This window comes from Tribolium castaneum, chromosome 1 (genome assembly GCF_031307605.1).
Source record: "Tribolium castaneum strain GA2 chromosome 1, icTriCast1.1, whole genome shotgun sequence".
NCBI classification, from domain to species: domain Eukaryota; kingdom Metazoa; phylum Arthropoda; class Insecta; order Coleoptera; family Tenebrionidae; genus Tribolium; species Tribolium castaneum.
The window spans coordinates 35,984,094-35,995,468 of record NC_087394.1 but is presented as its reverse complement, the minus strand read 5'-3'; the positions used below and the strand labels follow the sequence as shown (position 1 = coordinate 35,995,468).

Genomic DNA, 11,375 nt, shown 5'->3' with positions numbered 1-11,375 from the left:
TCAGTGAACAATCCATCTTAGTCACAGCTCCAGCTATTAATTCCTTTTGTTTATTGCATCAACTATCGGCCTTTGAAGTGTCCTCTTTGGAAAAGAGCGTCTTCTTTGGCAGTCAGCTGTTGTGGGGGGAGGCCGCTCCGCATCGTGTTACGAGCAGAGCCGCAGTTGCTACCCCGATCGATTTGAGGGAACGGTAGCTACCCCTTGGCGCATTCTGGCAGTCCCCGTGAAGCATCCTCTGCTTGGTCAACATCACGGTGTGCTCTAACCTCTTCCTACCGTATCATCCATCGGGCTCGAACCGATTCGACCCAAGAGATTAGTGACAGTTTCTCTAACTTGTTGTGTTTCTATCAAGTGCAGTGGTAATTGCAAAAAAAAAATTGGTGACAGGTAAAATTGCGGGTTTTTGATTTTGAAACCTCCAATTTGGGATAATGAAAAAACGAGCGGTTTTGCTGCAATTGCAGATGATTTAGGCTGGAAATTGATTTGGCCCATTCCGGAATCGCCCGGACACTAAAATAGATCAGTGGCATGTCACAGGAAAATTTTACTGTTGCAGGAATTTTGAAATGAGCGAGTTTATCGATTCCATTGTTACGCGCTCTTGATGCCCACGAAAACAAATCTAATTTAGTAATCTATTAGAAGTTTGACGCCAAATATTATTAATGAGATTTTGATAGCACCTGTCACCAGATTCAATTTTTAGTCCTGGATTGGAGCTTTGTTAATGTTAAGGGAGTCATTACTGACAGGAAGGACTTAATATTAAAGGGCTTTCAATAAATTATCTTTAGAGAAATAAGTTTAGTTGACACGTGGTGCAAAATTGGAACTGGTGGGAGGATGAAAATTTGTTGTCGTGGAACATTAACGGAAAAATAAGCTTCGATCCTGTTTTCCAGTGAATGAGATAACAAGCGCAATGTCTTGTCTTTAAATTGGATTGTCTAAATTTATTTTGTAGAATTGTAACGTAATAATTCTGCTTCAAATAAGTGAGTAAATAGATGTATTTAACTGAAATGCAATTAGAGAGAGATATAGAGTATCTTATTTGACGGTAATGAATATAATTTAACAGAAATAAAAAAAAACAATAATTAAAAACAAATTACAATTACAAACTATAAAGAAAAAAGGTGTAGGGAATGATAGTTACTTTAGAAAAGTCAGAGACACCATGTTTTTGTTTGCAGTATTTTAAGTTTAAATTGCTTCTCAAAATGCAATCCTCGTTTTTGTCACTTTTGATTTAAGTTCTAAACTATCAACTTCGGCCAAAATCGAGCATTTAAAATAAATAATAATAATAATAATAATAATAAACTGCAAAAAAAATTGTACCTATTTTTTTTGTTATTTTTTTTGTTTTTATTTCTGGTTACTGCGATGTATCACATGATATGATAGAATCTTACACGCTGATCAAAATGGGGAAAAAAGCATTTTTGCTAGGAGTGCTTTGGAAAAAACGCCAACTAGATTTTGAAGGTTTAATAGGATTTAGATCTGGAAGATTCACTTTTCCGCCAAACTTTCTTCTTTAAAAACTAAATAACATGATACTCTAGAAGTGTATTCTTCGCAAAATAAAACAAGCCAAAGTTATAAAAATTCTGCTCGCATATTTAATTGAACTGTCAAAATCTAGTGTGTTAAACAAAATTTTAGTTTTTTTTTTTCAAAGCACGCTTTTAAAAACGCTTTTTTCTAAATTTTAATCAGCATGTAAGCACGCATCTTTGTAATCAGGAAAAAATTAAAACGAAAATTACAAATTTTGGATTTTTCTCAATTATTCAAAAACTAAAAATGATACATCAAATCTCATAATAATTGGTGGAGCTCGAAAAACGGACTTCCTGTATGTATAGCGTATAATGATGACCAAATGATTGCACAAGGATAAAAAATAAGATTTTTAGGGCTTTTAAGTTGGTAAATTCTACAGTTACAATAAATAAATCCTAAAGGTTTTAAACGAATTATTAACAATATTTTTAATATGATTCACAAACAAGAGTTTGCAATCGAAGGTAGTTATTCCTAAATCTTTAAACGTATCTGTTCTTTGTACAGTGTGTCTATTATTATTATAGTAAGGTATACATAATTGTAATAATCTTAATATGGAGCGATCCGGAAATTAGTAATTTATTTTTTTTTTTGCAAAATTTTGCTTCCTCAGAAAACGGTGTTAAATAAAATCTAGTCTGGTTTATCAATTAACTAAACTTCTGGAGCATACAATGAGGTTACTGGTCGTGAGACATTCCATTAAAACTTTTCCCTCTGTGTTCCACTTAACAATGAACTAAAATAAAAGCAGGCAAAGATAGGGCAGTCATAACGTCATAACTTATTCATAATTCAAATAGAATTGTGAAAAAGGCAAGACTTTTAGGTTCGTTGGTTTGCTTTCTTTGCATCGTTTTCGTAAGGGGAGAATGTGATGAAATAAGAAAACTTGGTGTTATCAATAATGGAAAACTTTTAAAATTTTTCTCGCTCATCACATTTGAATTGAGAGTATCGCATTGCTTTGCTAAATGGAATTCCGTGTACAGTTTTTTTTATACAAAACCAAACACCGGATTGTGTGGTGCAAACTTCCAGCCCCTAGAAGGGAGTAAATCACAATTTGCTGTCTTAATTTAGTAAACATTTTAATATCCGTCATGTTCTACATTATGTAAGCGCGAGTTTCGCCATTATTTCAAATTAGTAGTTACGGGTTATTGCACGCTGCTAATCAGTTTTGAGATTTTCCTCGCAAAGACCTTAATCGGATTAAAAATAAAAATTGCAGGACGGACGTTGCGTGAATCGTGGCAGTTTTCCTACATGTGACCTAAATTCGAGGCAAATCTAGAAAAGTCTCGGAATTTTCATGAATTAATTAACGGCATCAACACGCCTGTTCGGTGCTAACTTTGCCTAAATCATATTAATTAAGCGACTTGACAACTAATTTAATGGCTGGGTAATTAATCGTTTAGGTTCGACTAAGGGACGATTTGGCTCAGAATTGCGCCTTTAATGGAAAAATAATTCATTTTTTGAAGGTGGTCTTAATAACTACAAGGACTTGTTAAGTGTAATCTCCCCTATAAATTTTAACCAGATGATGGACTTTCCTAATGTGGGTCGTGATCACGTTTCTGTGATAATTAAAGCGTTAATTTGTATTCGTGGTAAATCAACAGTATTATGCGAAATTTGATTTGTAGCCGTGCTTATTCCCAAAAAGGGGTGCTTGAGCAAGACCTCCATAATTTAGGATAGTTAAGAAAATAGTTATATTTTTTGTAAAGTTGTACTTTTCATTTAAGCAAAATTAAAGTTACTAACAAAGCAATTTATTTAAGAAATGTTGATTAAAAAAGTTTATTTGAGGAATTTGCTCAATTTTTGTTTAATCAACATTAAAATATTCCACAAACCACACACGTTTTTTTCCTTATTATTCTTTCATTTCCTTGTTTTATGCGCATTTTTAGTATTTCCTACAGACATCACTAACGTCAGTCATAGCAGGAAACCGTGTTAATTTGCAGTAATTTAATGTTGATTTTTTCTGCTAACAGTTAAATGTGTAATAACAGGTTACACAACAAAGCCATTAATATTTATGCAGTCCCAGATTGAATTATGCAGCTTCGCATAATTTTGTAATTTAGCTGTCCGCATCTTTCCCCTAGAGCTTTCCTTTCTACGCCAAATTTTACAATTTTGTCTGTTTTATTTCCTCTCTGCGTACAAATAAGGAATAAACTGCGGCCAATTTCTCATACCGAGCACTCGTAATTTTTTTGGGCTTAGGATGTCATCAATTTATTTATTATTTATTTATTTATTTATTTATTATTATTTTTTATCTACTATTTGTAAGAATTTTATTTAAATAATAACTGTAATAAATCAAATGCTAAATAAGAGTAGCTTTATTTTTAAAGGTTCCGAAGTTTTATGCGATATGTGCAACAATTAAAACAAACAATTTAAATGAAATGAACAGTCTTTCGTTTGAATAAAAAATTAATAACACGAAAATATTCAACGCACTGTGTGTACATCATATATTTTTTATTTGTTAAAAAGAAAATTATTATTTGTTTTCGTGCTTGTTTGTCCACATTCATTTTAAAAGCTTGATCGAAGACAAAAAATGAACATTAGCAACAAATTGTAGGTAAATAAAGACCAAACAGACACGTCGTCTATTTATCATTTAGATTTGTATTGTGACCTACTACTGGTGAACTAACATGGAAAAATGTATAAACATCGAAAACAGAGAAAGAATAGATATGAAAGTATTTCTGTTCTTTACAAAATAAGGAAAAAACAAGAATTCTATTGTATTTATTTAGGAAAAGTATAACAGTAATTTGTTTTTCCACTTTAAAAACCTGTCCTGTCATTTAAACAAGGCAAATGTTTTAGTTTTCGTATTTATTTTGACCAATTTTTAGCTTTTATAAATTTTAGTCCTAGTTTTTCCTCGTTTCGTTAAAAAAATATAATAATTAAATTTTTTAATTTGTCGTGCTTGTTCATAAAATGATTAGCAAAGTTCCAAATTGATCTAATCAAAGCAACTCGAGTTTTAAGCAAAAATGAAGTGAAAGCTTTAATTACCTACCGAAAAGTAATTAACAATCGCCTCATTTAAATCTAAAAGAGATTAAGACAGCTTGAAGGATGTTGAAGACAGAACAGCGAGCATTTCCAGCCTAATAAATTTTCCTCCTAATCGACTTTTGACCCTTGTACGTGTCTGCGATCCGGTAGAAACGAACATGACCAAAGTTAAAAATCTATTGTTGACAACATTTCTATGTATGCTTCTAAAAATAGCATCCTTTGATTGGAGGTTTTATTGATTCGTATTACTTGGGACTAAACTATTTAGTCAATTATTTATAGCTAACAGTTTTGAAATTAAACGAATTCCGAAATGCGGTGTGAGTGTTAAAAAAGTGTCTTTGTTAACTGTGCAATTTCTACCTTCACCATCGATTCTTCGCCGAGCTCTTCTCCGTCGGACGGAGCCAGTAACCTGGCTCCTCAAACCGACAAACTGGCGGGCAGTCGTCGAAATTCCAGGCTGGGGGGTTACTGGACTTACGAGATGCTCCCCAACGGTGAACCCTCACCTCCAGCGGCCAAAGCCAGGGTCAATTTCCTGCCGGAGATCCTGGACAGGAGACCCAGCAGGTCCATCCTGATGCCGAGGAGGAATCGCAGCATGAGTGCCTGGAGCGACATCAGCAGGTCTAGCTGGAGGCTAGACGAAAGGTTTGTTTGCAAGTGCAAATTGACGTTACAAATAAAACCATTTGAATTTATTCGCAACTTTATTATAATCGGACAATTAGGCATTCTAAATATTCATGAGGCGAAATAATTTATCCTTTTCGTATTCACTTTGTACAAGAGAATTTATCGGCTTATTTTCATAATTTTCGCCTAAATTTTGTGAGCTTTGCCACACCCACACATGTTAAAATAGAACCGATCAAAAAGCCAAAGGATTAGCGAGGAATTTCAAACGTGCGAGCAATTATAAAATCAGGATTCTGTGTAAGCCTCTTATATAAAATGGATGAGATAAGGATAAAAATTTCACTGATGAGCCGCAATCGAGCAAATTGAAAGCATCAGTTCCGTGTAGAAATGACATTTTTTAGGACTCTGCAGCGCTGAAATTTATCTGAAAAACATTTTGTCTTGTAAGCGGATAAAGGAAAATATAAGCGAACGCGACGTTATAACAGCTAAACTGCTGCTTCCTCTATTATTTGTGTAAAATGTAATTTGAGCCCCAGTTCTCTCAAATGGGACGATAATTTTGTTGGGTTTTGTTGGAAAATGTATTGACAGATACGACCAACATTTTACTTTACTTTGACTGTAAATTTTTCAGTCTACTTTACTTGCACATTACACCACAAACTTTACGAATGGTGGTATAAACATCTCACTTCCTGACACATCCGCTTATGGGGATTTAACACGCTCTAGACCACACGAATCCTTATTCCGGTGCTGTCTCTTGAACCCTTCCATTTCAATAACCCTGTTGTAATAATTTTCCAACTTTTAAACAGCAAGTCTCTAATTCCTAGACGCTCTATTTCTAGACTTGTAATCTCTTTTTTCTGTTGTCTTTTAATTTAAACTTGAAACTTGCGTTTTCTTGTTGCAGGTAAGCGACGAATTATCGATTTGGCGGCCCATCCGTAAGTAAACAAAGCACTTTTTTATTATTATATGGACGCAAGTGTAATTATCTTGTTGATTCAGTGAATTGATTTTCCGAGCTCGGAAAAGCTATTAGGGTCAAAAATATTACAGGTTTAAATATTTTTAGGGCCTGATTGATATATGGCCATTTTATGATGAAAAAGCTCGTGAAAGTTCACAGGTCAGCGCAAGATTTACGTTTTAGAGCGGAAATATAAATTTTAGTGTGGGTACTAATGTCTACATTTTCGTTTGCAATTCACTCAATATTTCTGCGAGCTTTAGCGTCAAGAATTGCAAGTACAAGATTTAGGATAGCTCTTTATTTTGATTGAATGAAGCTATATTTGGAGGCGAACTGGAATCTGATTGATGTTTGCCTCTTTTTTGAACACTTTAAAAAAATATTTCTCCGTTCGTCTACATACTGAATATGCAACATGTCAGGAATAATTTAGCGCTACAGTCGTCCCAATCACCATAAATCAAATATCTATTACCGGAACTGTCACTGTAGGTCATAATTAACTTCCAGCGGCAACAAAATTTAGCAAATTGTGTAAAGAAACGTGTTTTAACCCAGTGTTTAGTACACTAAACCAAAAATGCGCCCCAATTAGCCACACAGCGGCAAACTCATCTCCTAGATTAATTCGGTTCATTATTATTGCTGTCGGAGTTGTTAGCGACGAAACGAAGACAATTATTTTAGATTAATTGATATCGTATTTAATGAAGGATTACAATTTGCTTGAGTGTGGAAGTTGTATTTAATTGCAATTTTTCTATTGTATCCATACATCGGATCTATTGTCCCAGTTTTTATAAATGACTGGTCTGGAACATATATCTTTGCTTTGTTTTCTTGAAGTGGATAAATTTTTCTTTCCACTTTAATATAAGCGGAGTAACGAATACAGATTGCATGTATTACCCGGAAAATTTACTTGCATCATTTGGCTGTAAAGTGTCTAGAACATAAAATTCAATATTTTGGGAATTCTGCCGTCGAATTGAACTCGATGAGTAATTAGGCCGAAAGCAAAAGTCGCCGTCGAAACTGTTGAGCCAAAGATCAACACAAGTTGGTAATTTGGCCCAGTTGAAGCGAACTCACTTTCACCCTTTTGTGAGCGAAATTGTGGGATTCGACGCCGAAAACACTAATTACTTTAATACGAAAACAACAAATTCCACTCTGTCCTTTTAATTAAAAATCCCATCTTCGATGTTATTCTGATGTAGGCGTTCCAACGAGGCGTAAAACTTTATGGGGGTGCGAATAAACCAGGAAATTACGCATTTATCCTGTATCGTTTAATCCATTCAGACCCTGTCTGTGGTTTCCTTTTGTTCCAGATTCTTATCGGTTTGCGTGTAAACACAAAGTTGTCTCCTGAAAGTTGGGCACGACGACTAGTCGATAATTTTGCTAGCAGTGTCTCTAAGTCTGAAAGGTTATTGAAGACGCGACTTGAAAATGTGAGCCGTCTTTTTAATCAACTCACTTCGAGTGTGAAAGGGCAAAAAAGTTATTTTAATTACTTATCACAGTCGTAATTGAAAAATAGCTCTAGTTAAATCAAAGTAATGATATGCAGAAATGCTGACGTGACGTGGGGTGTATACAAGGTTTAATTTTAATATTACTTAGCCGTGGTTGTAAATTGAAGGCACAAATGTTTCAAATGTGCCCCCACATATACCTACATGAATGCTTTCAGGTTAATAGGGGCCGTAATTCAAAGTGACGTATAAATAATTGATGGTAATTGGTGTCGCTGCCTATATTAAATTTATAGAATGAATTAATCCACGAACGACTTTTAATGAAAATGTGAAGTAAATCATTCCGGTTGCCGTTTTTTTGCAAAGTGCCCATAAAATCGACCATTTGAATAAAATTTCATGGTGTTGTAGCGCTTTAGTGGCTCTAACTTTCGTCTCAAATGTTTGGATAATTTCCAATATTTCCAGATTTCACAAGTTGCTCATACTTGTTGAGGAGTCGGTGATTTTTTGACCGTTTCCTTTTTGGAAGCTTCAATAACTTTAGAAACAACTTCAAAGGAAATTAAAAATATTTTATTACTAAATGTGAAATTACAAGGAAATTAACGTCGTTTTAATTTTTGGGAGATGAAAGAAATCTCGTTGGCGCTCAGAGATGGTGAAAATTCTGAAATAAACAAATTTATTATGAAAGTTCATGGAAAAGACTAAAACATGGTTATTGTTTAAACGGCATATGATGAGGATAAAAATCACTTTGTAAAAAGGGTCAAATAAAATTTTACTTCAGCATTAATTTTTTCAGTGTCAGGTGCTGTTAATTACACACATGCACACTTTGTGGGCTAGTCCGGTTATTTTACGGACAATTTCAGTAATGACATGAGGACGGAAAAGTAGCTATTACTTTAAGGACTATTTCGTTTATTTTACGGACGATTTGTGTTTAGTTTTTGGTTGAAAATTAATTAACCCTTAAACAAGAGTTTATTCTTTGTGATAACAAACCCGTTTCATTAAATGTTTATTTTTGGTGTTAGTTATGTTAAAATTATTTTGAGTTAATTACAATTTTTTCGTTTAAACACCACAAACAAATTGTTATTAGTTAATTAATTACGTAGCCAAACGTTTCAAACAATTTGATTTCATTGCTATGAGCGCAAAGATAAACTACAAAAAAATTAAATAAACTTTACTTACATTGATATAAGATGGCGGCGGAATAGAGGTTGGAGGCTGAAAATTTTTATTTAAAAATTAAGAAGGAACAAAGATTTATAAACACTGTAAAAAAGTTTTTACCATACAAAAAGGCACATTTCCTGGGAATGTTGTTGGAAATGGTGGTTCACTAGGAACTTCAGAATAGTTAGAAGACTGTTGAAACTTAAAAATGGGTCACTAAAATTATAATAAAAACCGACAAGCAACTTACCGAAAATGGATACGTGGGTGCTGTATTGTGTATAGTGTTTCTAGTGTGTCTAAAACAGGATTACAATATGTAAATTTTGGTTTAAGACAAAGTTCAAATTACCGGGGCCGATAAAGAGGATTTATTCTAAAAGGCCATCTACTAAACCTTAATTTGATTCCTCGTATAGTTAAACCTGCAAAATGTAAATGAGATAAATAACTAAAATATTCAAGCTACTCACCTCTTAAGCATTCTTCGGCTTTTTTCAAGGAATCCGGATGGTTAAAAGTTATACAGCCGCACTTATCGTAAATACGAAATTGTATCATTGTTTTCACGTCTATAAGTGTAATAAGTGCCTCAAAAAATTCTTTCTTGGTCATGTCGGGACTAAAGTCCGTAAAATACAGATATGTGTACTAAAACATACAAGATAAATGAGTCGGCAACATCAATAAATGCCTACTTTATTCCAGGAATCGACATAATTACATGAGGGTAGCAAGCAGATTACGAAACACAGCGGCGGCGCGCAAAAGAAAAACGATTAGAGACTAGATTCGCAAATTAAAAAACACCAAAATAATGTCGTTTTCCATCTTCATTTGTAAAAGTTTCCCAGGTTTTGTTAGAATAATTTTACCACAAATAAAACAAAAGTTGTTTGGGCTTAAGCTACATTCACGACGTGTACCAGACTAGATACCAGAAACAAATTTTCAAAACTTTTAGTGAATATTTCAAATAAGCAAAGTCTTATCTCTCATTTCAAAATTATTTGATTTGGTGATTTTTCTTTTGGTTAAAAATAAAATGTAGCCTCTTTGTCCAGTTAAGCGAGCCGCCACTGCAAAAACCCAGATTATCAACTCACGTATCGCAATAGTTCAGGAATGGCCCAATGAACATCAATCAAATAGTTTCCAATTCTGAGAGAGGGCCACGATTTTTTGTGCGCCATGATCGCAAACTGATGATCCCTATACGTACAAAAGCAGTAATAACGTTCACAAGTCCGCGATTTCTTCATTATAATGCCTATCAAGCCTTCACCAATGGTGTTAACAATAGCTTGTCTTACTTCCTCTTCGGGGATGACCGTCGGGATCGATCTCAGAAACAGTTGATTATTGTTAAGAGACATTTTCACAACAATCCGATGACCACTTTCGATGATTTCGTTGTGGAGACAACAAATCGCTTCACGGCTCGCTTTCGCATGCAGGTATTGCACAAAACACTTGCCTCGGTTTGATCCACTAAAGTCCATTAGAAGGCGTATCTGGTAGATCTCTCCACATTGTGCGAAGAATTTGAAGAGGTTTTCGATGGCGATGTTTCGGGGAATTTTCGCAACGAAGATTTCAGTCATAGGTTCGGGGTGTAAGTCGGGGTTTTGGAGTGTTACGTGCTTCTGGCCGTAGATTTGGAACACTCGATATTTTAATTCGATTCCTGGGCTTTTGTAAGTCAGTTGTTCTAACTCGATGCGGAGGACCACTTGGCACGTCATTTTTTTATGATAACGATTAAGAGGTAACAAGGACTCGAAGAGTTCTGGATACTGCCGGGATTGAGGAACTGTTGATACCGTTATCCCCACTTTATTAAAGGCCTTTGGCCATGGCCGCTGGAAGGGTATTGGCTAATGCCACATTCTTGAAATTTATACAGGGTGCTCAAAAACTGGCGCACCAACTCAGTGGTACGTTATTGAGAAGCAAGTGCAGATTACGGGAAAAATGTTGAAAAAATTCCTAAAGTTATATTTTAAAAAATCTGGAGCTACAAACTTATTGTGTTAACTTCTTTAGTTTTCATTATTTTTTTATGTTTTTATGTTTCATACCAGGTAATCGTTCCGTAACAAAACGATGAATAATTATTTTTAAATTTCTATCAGATTTTAGCAGTTTTTTTAATTTAAAAAAATTAAAATTTATCCAAAAAATCACAATGTGTAGATGTGCCTAGAGTTCCTATATTGGGAGAGTTGGGACACTGAATGTCAATTTTCGAAATTTTGTTTTATATACGTCGGTTGGAATGTGTAAAAAAAACAAATTGGGATAGAAATCAGTGGTGTTACACTTGAAATTTGGCGAAAAGTCAAATAAATTTGTCAAAAAATGTTTCCATTTTTCGTCGACTAACTGCGTTTAGAAATGGTTTAGACTGGCAGTCG

At 34.3% G+C, this 11,375-nt stretch overlaps 1 protein-coding gene across 1 annotated transcript; it reads right to left on the bottom strand.

Annotated features, from left to right (window-relative positions):
* Positions 1 to 9,007: 9,007 nt before the first annotated feature.
* On the bottom strand, positions 9,008 to 11,032 carry LOC103312163 (RNA-binding protein 47). The gene is made up of 5 exons (XM_064357290.1): positions 10,065 to 11,032; positions 9,432 to 9,609; positions 9,311 to 9,383; positions 9,209 to 9,257; positions 9,008 to 9,159 (listed from the first exon to the last, which is right to left on the bottom strand). The coding sequence occupies exons 1-5, from the start codon at positions 10,701 to 10,703 to the stop codon at positions 9,049 to 9,051; spliced, it is 1,050 nt and encodes a 349-aa protein (XP_064213360.1). The 5' UTR covers positions 10,704 to 11,032; the 3' UTR covers positions 9,008 to 9,048.
* Positions 11,033 to 11,375: the final 343 nt, after the last annotated feature.